General features: G+C 42.3%; 1 protein-coding gene across 3 annotated transcripts in view; it reads left to right on the forward strand.

The window, feature by feature from the left end:
• Positions 1–14,897, forward strand: part of AHCTF1 (AT-hook containing transcription factor 1) — a 222,981-nt gene that overhangs the window by 193,224 nt on the left and 14,860 nt on the right. For 2 of the 3 annotated variants that reach the window (XM_088474344.1, XM_088474345.1), the window contains exons 35-36: positions 9,614–9,744; positions 9,956–10,053. In XM_088474344.1, the coding sequence (XP_088330470.1) occupies positions 9,614–9,744; positions 9,956–10,053 (229 nt within the window). The remainder of the gene's footprint in view (positions 1–9,613; positions 9,745–9,955; positions 10,054–14,897) is intronic. The other variant, XM_088474346.1, reaches the window with a different exon arrangement.

The following is a 14,897-nucleotide window of genomic DNA, read 5'->3' on the forward strand; positions in this document are numbered from 1 at the left end:
TCTGCCGCCTGCACATCCACTGGGTCCCGCTAACGCCTGCACTGGTATGCCGGCTAAAAGCCAGCCATGTTAGTGCACCCAAGTGAAGCCACTGTACACCCCCTGCAGGAGGCCACCTACTGAGCATGCCATTCCCTATTTTTAAAATTGGGCATGTTTTGGCCAATTGTTAAACTGTAACTTTCAATTACCTGAACCCCAAAAGGCCCTACACTCCATGGAACAGGAGCTACCTAACAAAACTAAGTCCAAGTCTTAATTTTCCTCTACCCTGAGTTATGCCTTCCCAAAAATCCCTCATAGACTGAAGCAGAAAAGTGGCAGTTTTGACCAAACAGGAAGTGGAAGAAAAAAAAAACTTTAGATTACTCCCAATTACACATTTTTTACTTTTTTACCCTGCAGCACCGAGCGACAGTTCTACCTGTCCATGCCAAATTTCAGCTTAGTACGTCCAATAGCTTTTGAGGTGTAGCCCCTCAATGCCATGTCCCCCTCTCAGGAATTCCCTATGGAAGAATTCAGTTTATTCGATTCAGCCTGTGGGCCGTATTCAATTTGAAGCGTTAAGTCCGGATCCACTTTAAGTTACCGCCGATGACGTAATTATTGTCTGTTTTGGTTTTACCCCGTATTCAATTTGAAAGACTTTCCGCCTAGGCGGAAAGTCAATGCAGTGTAATAGGCGGTGAAGTATCGCCTATTAATGGCAGGCGGAAAAAAATGCAGAATTGGGGTTTTGGGGTGCAACGTTTCGGGAACCCCCGTGCAGCCTTCAGACAGTCCCCCAAAGGTAATCTGTGTTAAAAAAAAAACAACTTAAGGACACCCCAAAAATTTACTTTGAAAAAGGGGGTGAAAAAAAATGTTGGGGTACAAAGTTAAAAACTAGTGACCTTGACCCTGGGGGGGATACCCAAGTATGCCCCAGGTGTTTTTTTGATTGCAGGTGTTTGCGGCAGGTGGATTTTTCGCGATTTTCAAGTACCCCAAATTTGCTGGGATAAGTTATTTTCTGGAAAAAATACTCCTAATTACTATTCTGCATCCGGTATAGAAAAACGCTATTTAGCAGCTATTGAGCCCATTTAAAAATACCAAATACCTTCAGCAAGCCAAATCGGGGGTAACCATAGCTAACCCCCATGTCAGAGCATCATTTGGGGGGTGTCAGGCTGATTTCCCCAAAACTGACAGTACTTTCCGCTTGTTACAGTATCGCCGCCTACGCGTACTTTCAAATTGAATACGGGGTAAAGCGTGCACGCGCTTGATAATTTAACGCCTGCAAAACAGGCGAAGTCGGCGTTAAGTCCGGGCCGTGTTAACTTAACGCGGCTCGGCTCAAATTGAATACGGCTCTTAATATAAGGGCACAACAGTGCCCTTTTTTTTTTTTTTTTCTCTCAAACGTACTTGACACCTCAACGCCCAGCCCAAAGCCCTGGACATCGAAATAGGAAAATCGGGGAGTATATTCCTTCCATGATGTAGGTGGCCACTAAGAAGGGATTTTTCTAAATTCTACTTCTAAAGGTGCATACACACACAGCGATTTAGTTAATGAACGATTTTAGTAAACAATTTTCTCCCTTGAAAAAATTAACTAAAATCGTTTACTAAAGTTGTTCATTTACTATGTTCATTTAAATGTAATGAACGATTTTTTAGAACTACAAACGATTTTTGCATATTCCCTTACTGAAAATCGTTGAGTTGACAAGTCTGACTGAACTACAAACGTGAACGCATGAACGAAAATCGTTCATCGTTTAACGATAATAGTTTGTAAAAATCGTTCACTTTCTGAGTCAAACGATATCGTTTAACGATAAGGTGCATACACACACAACGATTTTTTGAACGATTAGGGGGGTGAAAAGGGCTCAAATGTTTCCTCCCCCTGTGCAATGTCCTGCCTGACTCATTGTGGCTACAGCACAGTTCGAAATTCAAACACCAACGGTCACCCAAAGTGATGCCAAACATCACCATTAGCAGTTGGTGAGGCTCCTCTATTTGAATAGTGAGGGAGGGGAATATGTTACTATAGAGGTGAGGGAGGGGAATGTGTTACTACACAGGTATGGTTGGGGAATGTGTTGCTACACAGATGAGGTAGGCGAATGTGTTACTACATCGGTGAGGGAAGGGAATGTCAAATGTATTACTACAGAGGTGAGAGAGGGTGTAATGTCTTACTATAGCAGTGAGTGGAGGGGATGCATAACTATAGCAGTGAAGGATTAATGTGTTACTGGAGTGGTGAGATGGAAACCGTAAATTTAAAGTCTACCCAGGTGAAACATCCGTGTGTGTGTGTGTGTGTGTGTGTGTGTGTGTGTGTGTGTGTGTATTTCCAGGACTTGCACTCCAATACAAAAAAACGGGTTTAATCCAATATAAAGGTTACATAATACAGACAGATGCAGAGGCCCAACAGTCTGTTTTAACTGCTATTTCATGCTTTATTTGTCCGGGAGTGCTTCCTACTTATGGTATATATATGTATGTATAATATAATATATATTTTTTTTCACATACATGTACACATGTCTATATGCCAGGGTGCCATCCTTTCAATAATAGAAAATGCGGATCTTTAAAGGAAGAATCAGGTGGCACTTCATCGGACTTACAAGTCAGCGATAGTGTTTATTTAAGCCAACATTTCAAGGCCCCCTAAGGCCTTTTCATTACACACCCTGATAAAAAGGTTTTAGTCTTCAATTTATACATCTTTAAATAAAACTTGTGTTCTGATAGGCTCCCGAAACTTCCACATATGTAGTTGATTTTAGTAGCTATCTTTTATAGAAGTGTTTTATTTCTTCTGCAGGGTCCATAGGGCTCCACAGAGGGACATTGGGGTGTGTAGGTGGGACCTGGAGGATCGGACACCAACAGCAAAGCTTTTCAATCCCAGGATGCTCCGGTCCTTCCCCCTATACCCCGCCCACAGCCTGAGGGCACTTCAGTTTCGTTGGTGTCCGGCAGGAGCTGGATCACCATTAGAACGGGGCTGCATTAAGCAGCCCAAACTTTTATAATAATTTTAATTTATTTTCTATTTTTACACCAGCGGTTGTCTGCTTCTGCCCCATCACCCCTCCACGGCTCCGTGACACCAAGCATGTGCTAGGTACTCCCGGCAGGGCTCCAAGTGGGACTAGCTAGCAGGGTACCCGAACCCCAGAATTCAGGGGACAGAAGGTGGAACCACGTGCACGGTGACTCGCATTTTTGCACAGTCTTGCCTCCGGTCTCAGGATACAGACTGGAGGTGCTGATGTGGACACTGGTGCACCCACGACTCCATTAGACCACTGGGGCATACAATACACTGGCGCAGGGCATATATAGAGGCCAGGGGACTCGGTGGTTAACATCAGCAAGGGGAGAAGGCGCTCTACCTGCAGCCCATCCCACTGTCCAGGGTGCCATTCTACTGTGGTTCTGGTGTTCTCTGAGCTGTTCATACAGCGCTATATCCTACCAGTTTGTAGTTTGGTTTTAGTGCCCATTGCAGACATGTAATGTTTTTCTGCATTTGTATGTGACTTGTGCTAGCGCTAATTTCTACTTTCTATACTGTCAGCTTATACCTTTCCCTTTATTCTACTATACCCTGACATACTAAGGTATAGGGGGGGTTCATTGTACCTCATCACATATATAATTGTGAGGGCTATCTCACACTTAATAGTGTGGTTGCATACTACACTGTGCCATAGTATACATACTGCAGGGTGTTCACTGCACTTATCATACTTTGCTTGTTCTTTCCTCTGCCAGACATAGCCACCAGAATAAAATAGTCTGATGCTGCTGCTCCTACTGTGGTGTCTTGTAAGTCCTGCTCAGTGGGCTTGGCCAAAGAGGACCTCATTCGGAAAGGGTCTTTGTACTAATTGTTACTCAGCCCCGGTGTGTCTCCCTCAGGACCCACCCTGGGCTGCCTTTTCACAGATGCTGGCAAAACTTGCGGACCACATAGCAGTCCCCGTGGTAGCTCCCCCTGTGGAATGGCCACAGCTGGTACAACCTGCAAATAATTTGCCTCCCCCATGGGTAGACAGTACAGAGTTTGGCTAATACCTCTACGGTATTTCAGCAAAAGCTTTAACTACTAAGCCTACTAAACGTGCTGTGTTATCTTCCCAGTCCACCCATTTATCTGATTCTGATACACAGTGCCTTGCAAAAGTATTCATCCCCCTTTGCATTTTTCATGTTTTGTTGCCTCGCAACCTGGAATTAAAATGGATTGTTTGAAGGTGTGCATGATTTCATTCACAGAACATGCCTACAACTGTGAAGTTGTGTTTTTTTTTAGATTGTGAATTAAACAACATTTAGGACAACATAACAGAAAACTTCAGCGTGCATAACTATTCACCCCCCTAAAGTCAGTACTTTGTCGAGCCACGTTTTGCGGCAATTACAGCTGCAAGTCGTTTTGGATAAGTCTCTATGAGCTTGCCACATTTTGCCCCTGGGATTTTTGCCCATTCCTCAAGGGAAACTGCTCCAGCTCCTTCATGTTGGATGGATTTCCGCTTGTGAACAGAAATCTTCAAGTCTGACCACAGATTCTCAATTGGATTGAGATCTGGGCTTTGACTAGGCCATTCCAACACATTTAAACGTTTCCCCTTAAACCACTCGAGTTTTGCTATAGCAGTATGCTTCGGGTCATTGTCCCGCTGGAAGGTGAACCTCCGTCCCAGTCTCAAATCACAGGCAGACAAACAGGTTTTCCTCAAGAATATCCCTGTATTTAGCACCATCCATCTTTCCCTCGACTCAAATCAGTTTCCAGTCACTGCTGCTGAAAAACATCTCCACAGCATGATGCTGCCACCACCATGTTTCACTGTGGGGATGGTGTTCTTGGGGTGATGGGATGTGTTGGGTTTGCGCCAGACATAGCGTTTTCCTTGGTGGACGAAAAGTTCAATTTTACTCTCATCTGACCAGAGCACCTTCCTCCTTACATTTGGGAAGTCACCCACATGCCTTTTGGCAAACTCAAATCGTGTCTTATTTTTATCACTAAGTAATGGCTTTTTTCTGGCCACTCTTCCATAAAGCCCAGCTCTATGGAGTGTACGGCTTATTGTGGTCACATGCACAGATACACCAGTCTCTGCTGTGGAACTCTGCAGCTCCTTCAGGGTTACCTTTGGTCTCTGTGCTGCCTCTCTGATGCCCTCCTTGCCCGGTCTGTGAGTTTGGTTGGCGGCCCTCTCTTGGCAGGTTTGTACCATGTTCTTTCCATTTGATGATGATGGATTTGTTGGTGTTCCGGGGGATCATCAAAGATTTGGATATTTTTTTTATAACCCAACCCAGAATTGTACTTCTCAACAACTTTGTCCCTGATCTTGTTTGGAGTGCTCCTTGGTCTTCATGGTGTGATGCCTCTTGCTTAGTGGTGTTGCAGCCTCTGGGGCCTTTCAGAAAAGGTGTGTTTATAATGACAGATCATGTGACACTTAGAGTTCACACAGGTGGACTTCATTTCACTAATTGTGACTTCTGAAGGTAATTGGTTGCACCAGAACTTTTGAGGAGCTTCATAGCAAAGGGGGTGATTACATATGCACATGCCAATTTTCTGAATTTTATTTATACATTTTTTTTTAATATATATATTTTTCTCACTTCACCAAAAAAATTTATAGATTCCAGGTTGTAATGTAACAAAAAAGATAAAAAGCCAAGGGGGGTGAATACTTTTGCAAGGTACTGTATCATCTGGGGATGTAGAGGATGCAGACCTCTCTCACTCTGACTCTGTGTCAGGAGAAGAGGAGCCACATTCTAAACTAAATATACCTGCTCTTGTGAGAGCTGTTAAAACTATTTTACAAATAAGAGGATGAACCCACTCCTAAGAAAAAACACGCACTTTTAAAGCGACAAAAGGTTGTTTTTTTTAACCAGAGTTTCCTCACTCTGACCAGCTATCTGATCACATGAGTGAAGCTTGGAATATGCCTGGTAAAAGGTTTCAAATTCCAAAACTGTTCAGTTCCTTTTACCCTCTTCCAGCTACTGATAGTACTAAATGGGAAGTTCCCCTAACAGTGGATTCTCATGTAACACGTCTGGTTAAAAATGCCACCACACCCATTCATACTGCAACCTCCTTCAAAGAGACGACAGATAGATGTATAGAAGCTTGTCATGAATCCATATGCTATCTTAAAGGAGCTATTACTCGTCCTGCTAGGGCTATGGCCTGGGTGGCAAAAGCCATTGAGAGTTGGGATGAGGCCCTAGAAGAGACATTTCCCCCCCTGATGCTTCGAGGGAACAGCTGTCCTACATATCTCACATTAGAGATGCAGGTGAAGCAGGTATGGTTGCGGCTCTCCTGGCCTGCAGGATATCGGACACTTCTATAGTGGCCCGCTGTATTGTTTGGCTACGTTCCTGGAAAACAGATTCAGACTCAAAACGGCATCTGGAGTCTCTGCCTTATTCTGGAGACATCCTATTTGGTTCAGAATTAGATAAAATTGTGACTCTGGCAGCTTCCAAGATGGCGTTCCTGCCATCTGCATATAATACAAAGCATCAGACGTCATAATTTTGCCCTCAAGGAAAAGCCAATCGTCCGTCTTATCCACAACAGCAGATTTCAACCAAGGCCACCAAGCCTAGGGCCAAACAGGCCTGGGCTACTAGACGTCCACCTGCCAAGTCTGCGGACAAGCCTACAGCCTGACAGGCTGGCCTCTCGCTGGGGGCTCCCAGGGTGGGAGGCAGACTTATTCAATTTGCCCAGGTTTTTCATCAAACCACGTCAGATGCCTGGGTAAGGGAAGTGGTCACCCATGGATACATACACACTCTCATTCCTGAGGTGACGCCCACCCCCTATCCCAAGCAGCTCTTTTGCACAGGTCCTGCTGCTTCAAAAAGCCATTCAGTCTTTACTGAATTCAGGAGTAATTATTCGGGTCCCGTCCTCACTACCCTTTTCTTAGTTCAGAAGCCCAATGGGTCTCGTCTGCCTAGCCTCAACCTCAAAACTCTGAACAAGTTTATCAGGGTGCCCTCCGTTCCATTATCCTAGCTATGGAACCTGGGGATTTTAAGGTAAATCTAGACATTCAGGACGCTTGCCTACATGTACCTATAGCGCATTCTCATAAATATCTCCGGTTTGCTATACTACAGCAACATTACCAATTTCAGGCTCTGTCATTCGGCCTTTCAACGCGGAGGGATGGGGGGCAGTGTCTTGTTCATAGCTCCGGCTTGGCCCAGACGTTATTGGTTCTCTGATCTTTACAGACTCTCCATAGACGTTCCTATTCAACTTCCTCTACGAGTAGACCTGTTGTCTCAGGGTCCATGTTTACATACATATTTCCAATGTTGTACTCCAAGAAACTGTCCCGCAAGTATTTAAAGTTTGTAGAATTGTTGCCTTTCTTCAGGCTGGACTGGATCTAGGCTTCCGCCTAGCATCTCTGAAAGTGCAGGTCTCTGCTTTCTCTATCTGGTTTCAGTGCATAATTGCTACTATACCGGATGTTCACACCTTCATGCACGGTGTTCTACGTATACAACTTCCCTTTGTCCCTCCTGGGATTTGTCAGCGGTGCTCCAAGCACTTGAGGACCCTCCATTCGAACTTCGCGCCTACTACACTGCTGGATTTCCCCTCTGACTGAACAAACAGCTAGCCACTGGGCCGCGGCTCTAATACAGTGCGGCTTCTTACATTAGATACAGACTGATCACGCAGCTGACCGATAAGATTACCATCCAGCTGGTAGGAACAGCGATCCCACTGTGCTGCCGGAGAATTTATTGCTTACAGCATTAGCAGATCCGTTCATCCGAGGAAGTGAAACCTATTGGTATATGAACTACATGTGGACATTTGTTTTAGGGTATAATATAGCCACGCTACTCCTTGCCACACTCAGTAGCGCAACGCAACAGGACACTTCTTCCACAAACATTGCCCCCCTTCATCTATTTTACAATCATATGGACATATTCCTCTAGTCTCATAAGTGACTTTATTATTGTATATTATTGTCTCTTTTTTACCTGTTAGGTGATGCTACTATTTAGTATAGTGTTTAGATCCATATAAAGCTTTATTCTGCTATTTTTGCTATGCTATGAGAGATATATAAATAGGTTTGAAATATATACATGAATATGCATTAGAGCAATCTTTTGACACCTTTTTAAGTGTACATTAAATTCTTTATTATAAACGGAATATCTGATTTATGTGTGTGCGCAGCGCTCTTTTGCCTCTTTCTTATTATATTTCTTGTTGTAGGGAAGTGGCATTTTTCCCAGGTGATGAGCAGCAGCCCACACAATATATTTCTTTGACTTGATTAGTGCTTCCTTGATGCCTGGTATATTGACCTTTACCTCCTTTTGAACCCCTGGAATCAGTGGATGTCAAGTGGCTCACTGCGAAGACTTTCTTCTGGCTACAGCATCTGCCCGTAGGGTATCTGATTTAGGGGCGCTTTCATGTCGTTTCCCCTTTTTAATATTTCATCAGGACAGGGCTGTTCTTTGTGCACGCCCAGGTTCCTTCGCAAGGTCGTTTCTGACTTCCACCTTGAATGTGGAAATTGTGGTCCCTGCATTTAATTCACCAGACCTCTCGATAGGAGAGGCCTCGTTGGATGTGGTCTGTGCTCTGAAGATCTACGTGGACCGCACTACTTCCATCAGGAAATAGAAATCCCTCTTTGTCCTATATGGATTCCACAAGAAGTAATGGACAGCTAAAAAACACTCTGGCTAGATGGATTCGCAGGACTCTATCTCACAGGCTTACACGCAGATTGGCCTTCCTATGCCGGCTTCAATATCTGCTCATTCTACTCGCTCTGTGGGTCCCTCGTGGGCAGCCCGGCGTGGCGCCTCAGTTGAACAGCTATGCAAGGCAGCCACCTGGTCTTCTGTCCACACCTTTTCTTAGGTTTTATGCCTTTGATACATTTGCCTCTCAGGATGCTTCCTTTGGGCGTAGGGTTCTCCATTCCCTTCAGGAGCGTTCCCGCCCTTAAACTGCTTTGGGACGTCCCCAATGTCTCCCTATGGAGCCCTATAGAAAAGGAGAGTTATGATAAAACTTACCTTGTATTCTTTCTTCGAAATCTATAAGGGCCACAAGGCACCCGCCCTGATGCTCCTAGCTTCTATGGGTTTCTTCCCCTTGTCACTTATTACCTTTTCAGTGTACCAGTCTTCCTTCTCTCCTATCCTGCTCCTGCTTTGGGCTTGTTAACAAAACTGAAGTGCCCTCAGGCTGTGGGTGGGGTATAAGGGGAAGGACCGGAGCATCCTGGGATTGAAAAGCTTTGCTGTTGATGTCCGGTCCTCCAGGTCCCACCTACACCCCCCAATGTCTCCCTGTGGACCCTATGGACTTTGAAGAAAGACAGTTTACCAAGGTAAGTTTTTTTTGTGTTTTACCATAACTCTCCTTATTTCAATACCTATTACAGCGCAAGTAAGTGAATGTCTGCATATAAAATGCATATTAGTTAGCAACTACTAGTGGAGAATGTATGTGTAGATTTTAAATATAAATCTATTCTTTGTTTCTCTTTAGCAGAACAAACCGCTCCCCACATCTCTTCAGTAGAAATACAGCAACACGTAGCCTCTCAATATGTCTTCTCTCCACCCTCATTGAGGACAAGATCATCTAGAACACCTGCTAATGTAAAACTGAAGGACAAGGTTTGTCTTACCATTTCTGTTTTTATTGTGATGGTGCATTAATACATTAAGCAGTGGTAAGGGTTATAATAGACAGCCTTGAGCAGGGATATTTTTTGCTGAATGCTTTTCTAATATGCTCTGAGCCATAGTATAAGTAATATTTATTTATTTTTTTAATACCAAAACTTAACGGTGAAAGTGAGTAAAATATCATGATATTCTCTTGTAGGATGCAGATGTCCAGAAATCTCATGAGGCAGATGCTGAAGATCTGGTAGTAAAACGAAGAGGCAGACCTCCAAAACACAAAGCAAAGAAACAGGACATGTACGTAATCGCACAAAATTCCAATTCACTCCCCCCCTTCCCTCTACAATTCATTTCACAAGCAGGTTCAGTGACTGTCTTAAAATGCCAACCTCTCGTCCAAAAATTATCTAATATGAGACAATGTGGTGATTTTCACCAATAAAACAAAACTTCCTTCTGCTACATTTTACACTTTTATTTTGTGATTATGCTCCCTATATTTTCCCTGCCTTGCTTTTTCTTTTTTTTTTAAACAAATTTTAGTTTAGTAAACTTTTCCTTTTGCAATGAGGCCTCCAACCAATCCATGTAGAAAACAAGCAGTCGTGGGTGTATCTGCATTTCGCATGCGAAGCGCTACCTTAGTGTCACAGCAACTTGCACTGTAACGTAGCATTTTGCATGGATCACCCATAGTCGCACACAGAATATTGGCATGCCGCATATTTTAATCAGTAGAAGCTGCTTGTGCTACCTATTCGCATCGCTGTGTTAATAAGATGCACCTGAAGGAAAGAAATTGCACAAAAAGACGCTCAGCATTAGCGAGTCACCTGGTGCCCACACGTTGTGTAACGTGACTTGTAGCGCACAGAGGATAGATGTATGTGGACACATCTGTATGTAACCAATTTCTCATGTTACGAAGATGGGAAGCATGACTATAGGCAGTGATATTGGTTAAATTGTTGCCACCATTAGATCTGCTTTGCTGAAGCTTTACAAGACCTCTTATCATTCCAAATAAAGGTGCGGATTTTCCCTTCAAGCTCCATAATATCCTGTCTTAACAAAAAAATAGGGAGAAATTGAAGAGGATAGAGAATCCTCTGGAACTAGAATCCTTTTCACTAGACTAGCCCGTCCTAGATAAGAGATTAAGCCGCCGTCAGCTCTCAACATCTACCCGAACACTATGTACAATAGTTCATAAGTTAGTGGTATATAGGTTACTAAGATTTTTTACGGTATCTATACCCACAAATATGTAATGGCCTTATTCGCCCATACATTAGGAATCTCTCTGGACCACACTGGGAAATTCTATACTCTTCGAAGGTATAAAGCAGTACACTTTTCAAAATTAACGGCAAAGCCTGATACTGATACACGCTCAGTTATTATCACCAACAAGGGTCCAAGAGAACATCGGCCAAAATCTTAACCTCCACTCCAATATTAATACTCTGAATGCCGGCCAGTTTTGTAAGACTCTGAGCATGGGATTTAAGGCCGAATTAGAGAGCAAGGGCGAAGGGGGACAAGCCTGTTTTGTTCCTCGGGACATTATAAGACTTTACCCGACAGTCCCATTAATCAATAATGAGCTAGTTGGACGAGTATTTAAACATTTGATCATGGACTGAAATCTAGGACCAAATCTTTACCATATCAAATGCCTTAGTGGCATTAAGGCTTAAAAAGATACCCTGGAAATCAGATTAGAGGTTAGCAGCCAATCCATTCTCAGTGTCTCTATGGATGCCTTTCACATGGGGCAGTGGGAAGACGACTGAGTCGAGTTTTTATTAGGCTTTGGGATAAGTGTAGTAAAAGCTTGGTTAAAAAAATTGAGTATGTCAGTATACAGCGGGAAAGCTCATAAAGAGCCAGAACAATGCAATGTTTTAAAAGGTTATAGTATTCAGCTGAGTATCCATCAGGTCCTGGAGACTTATTTGATTGTAGGGTCAAAATGGAACTGCTATCTCATATTTGCTTCCAGGGCATCTCTTGCGAGGGAGAAATATGGGGCAGGGCAGCCTCATCCAACAATTTAGTCATTATAGCAGTGTCATGTGGGGCAGCTGTACACAGGAGACTATTATACTCTTGGAACACCCGGATAATAACAAGGTAGGGGAATTAGGATCACAAAGGGCCGTCACATGATGCAGATGTTTTAAAGATTTAGTCATATTGGCTAACAAAGTTCCCGTTTTATTTCCCTAGTGGAAGTACATTTTCTTGGTATAATCAAACTTGGATTGAGCTTGTGCCAGAACAATCTTTCCAGTAATATATAGTGTTAATTCTAGAATGGGCTGGGCATCTTAGTAAAAGGGTGCATGCTCCAGAAAAAGGGGTGTGGTCACTAGAAAAGGGGTTGTGCCCTTGAAACATGCCCTCTTTTCATCGCTGTAGAGGGGGTGCCCAGCACTCATGGAGAAATTGGGCTGCCCCCAAGCTCTCACCGCAGTGTGAAAAGATGCCATGCGCATGGGATCTATTCACTCACAAGTAATTGTTTCATGGATATGGTTTGATAGAAGGCCTGTAAATCGCAATTGGGCGCATAGATATTAAGTGGAGTAAATCTGGCATCAAATATCTGGACATACAATAGGATATAGAAGAAAGGTGTGAGACTGTTGGGTGCACTCTCGGGTGATTAAGGGCAAGTGCTGGGCTCTGATGGGGTTGATGTTACAATAGCAACATGGTGATAAATAAAAAAATTACTTTTATTAATTTATATTAAAAATATATACCATAACATTTGGGGTTAAAATGAAAGATATAGTGTATAAAGTAGCAAAAAGTGTTAAATTAAAATTCCTGGAAAGGCCGCTGGGTTACTAACTTATATTGTCAGTATTAGTTCTGATTATATACTGCACCAGATATATATTTCTGCTCACTTATTATATAGCTTCAGTATTGCTATTCATCAGAACAGAGCAGATTCACTGTATCAAAAGTCAGTAGTGACATTAGTTAGCTTGCTGTTACAATGTATAATAACTACTGTAATTGTATCAATAATATCGCCTCAGCGAAATGCGCATAGGCTCATGAGACCGCTGGGTTATATGGACGTATTAGTCCACATGGAGACATCCTGGTTAATATGCTAAAAAAAGATTCGCTGGTTAAAAATATGGTACACTGATCTTAACCTGGGGAGTGAGTGCTATTAGAAGCCGCGGCAACCAAATGCCGTTTATACACAAATAAACCCCAGGGATTAGTAGTGCCACAGCAGTAATGTCTGATTTATTGTTGTATAAAGCAGGCGTCTGAACGCGCTTATTACTAGCGCACATCTTACGAATAGTAGTGCCACAGTAGTAATGTGTCTGATTTAATATTGTATGAAGCAGGCGTCCCAACGCGCTTATTACTAGCGCACATCTTACTATTAATTAACAGTTCTATATCGGGCACCTGAGATCACTGGGTCATATGGATGTATTAGCCCACATTAAGATCTCCTAATTAACATGCTGTAATAAAGACTTGCTGCTCAAAATATGATACACTGATCCTAACCCAGGGAGTGAGTACCATTAGAGCCGCGGCAATTAAATGCCGTTTATACACAAATAAACCCCAGGGATTAGAAGTGTTTTAGCAGTAATGTGTTCGATTTAAGATTGTATGAAGCAGACGTTTCAATGCGCTCATTACTAGCGCACATCTTGCTGTTAATCAACAGTTCTATACTGAGCAGAGCTGTTGCATGATTATAATAATGTAGTAACAGAAATATAACAACAATATTCATGTTGCACTGACTTGTACTGAGAGGGACCTGCCACATACCTGCAATGGTGAATGAACAGGGAAATAACCCAATTACACACTGTACAGGGTTAACTGAAATAGGTTATTAAATACGATAATTATCAAACCAAATATATGGTGAAGCTGACTCTAACATGAAGTGATTGTTCAGAGCAGGATACGAACAACTGCTGAGGCGATATTATTGATACAATTACAGTAGTTATTATACATTGTAACAGCAAGCTAACTAATGTCACTACTGACTTTTGATACAGTGAATCTGCTCTGTTCTGATGAATAGCAATACTGAAGCTATATAATAAGTGAGCAGAAATATATATCTGGTGCAGTATATAATCAGAACTAATACTGACAATATAAGTTAGTAACCCAGCGGCCTTTCCAGGAATTTTAATTTAACACTTTTTCCTACTTTATGCACTATATCTTTCATTTTAACCCCAAATGTTATGGTATATATTTTTAATTTTAATATAAATTAATAAAAGTTATTTTTTATTTATCACCATGTTGCTATTGTAACAAAAACACCATCAGAGCCCAGCACTTGCCCTTAATCACCCGAGAGTGCACCCAACGGTCTCACACCTTTCTTCTTTTTCTTTGAGTATGTTTTGTGAGCAGGGTAGCACCATTTCCAACATTCCTTTTTCGTACTAAGACGGTATGAAAAGGATAACATTAAATGGTGAATACCTACACAGAAAATAAGTAGGTAGGGTGAAATTGATTAGAAATATAAGGATCAGTGCAGATTCTTTCTTTTTCCTTAAACATACAATATGATATACCGGCCTTCCGGGTCCAAAATAGTATGCAGACTACTGTAAGGAAGGTATCTGGCAAAGATGACCACTACATGAGATTTGGAATGGTAAGAGGTGGAGAGGCAACCATCACGCAGTCCCCATCTGACTTCCAGTTACTCTTGTATGTAAACAATTCCTGGCTTAAGGTTTTTAAGGGCAGTAAAAATCTGCTTACATGTGATAGGGGTATTCGGCCCACCCACAATCCTGCTGTCATGGGTAGCCAACCATAGAAAAAACAAGAAAGTGGAAAATTACAGTGCTGTGAAGCACCTGAGAGATTGAAGAAATTTCTATAATAAAAATAATATATAATTGTGAACGAAAATGATAATGTAAATAAGTGTGTGTGTGTATTATAATGAAAAATGGAGATGAAGTATCAACCAAAAAAAGAATATGTATATATGTGGATAAAAAATGGTATTCCAGCCATGTTAGTCAAGAATAGACCTCTTTAATATATAAAAATTAATAATAAAATCGATAATAAAACATGAGACCTCAATGGCCAATTATAAT

The sequence above is a fragment of the Taudactylus pleione genome, unplaced genomic scaffold (genome assembly GCF_031769625.1).
Source record: "Taudactylus pleione unplaced genomic scaffold, aTauple2 ptg000154l, whole genome shotgun sequence".
NCBI lineage: Eukaryota > Metazoa > Chordata > Amphibia > Anura > Myobatrachidae > Taudactylus > Taudactylus pleione.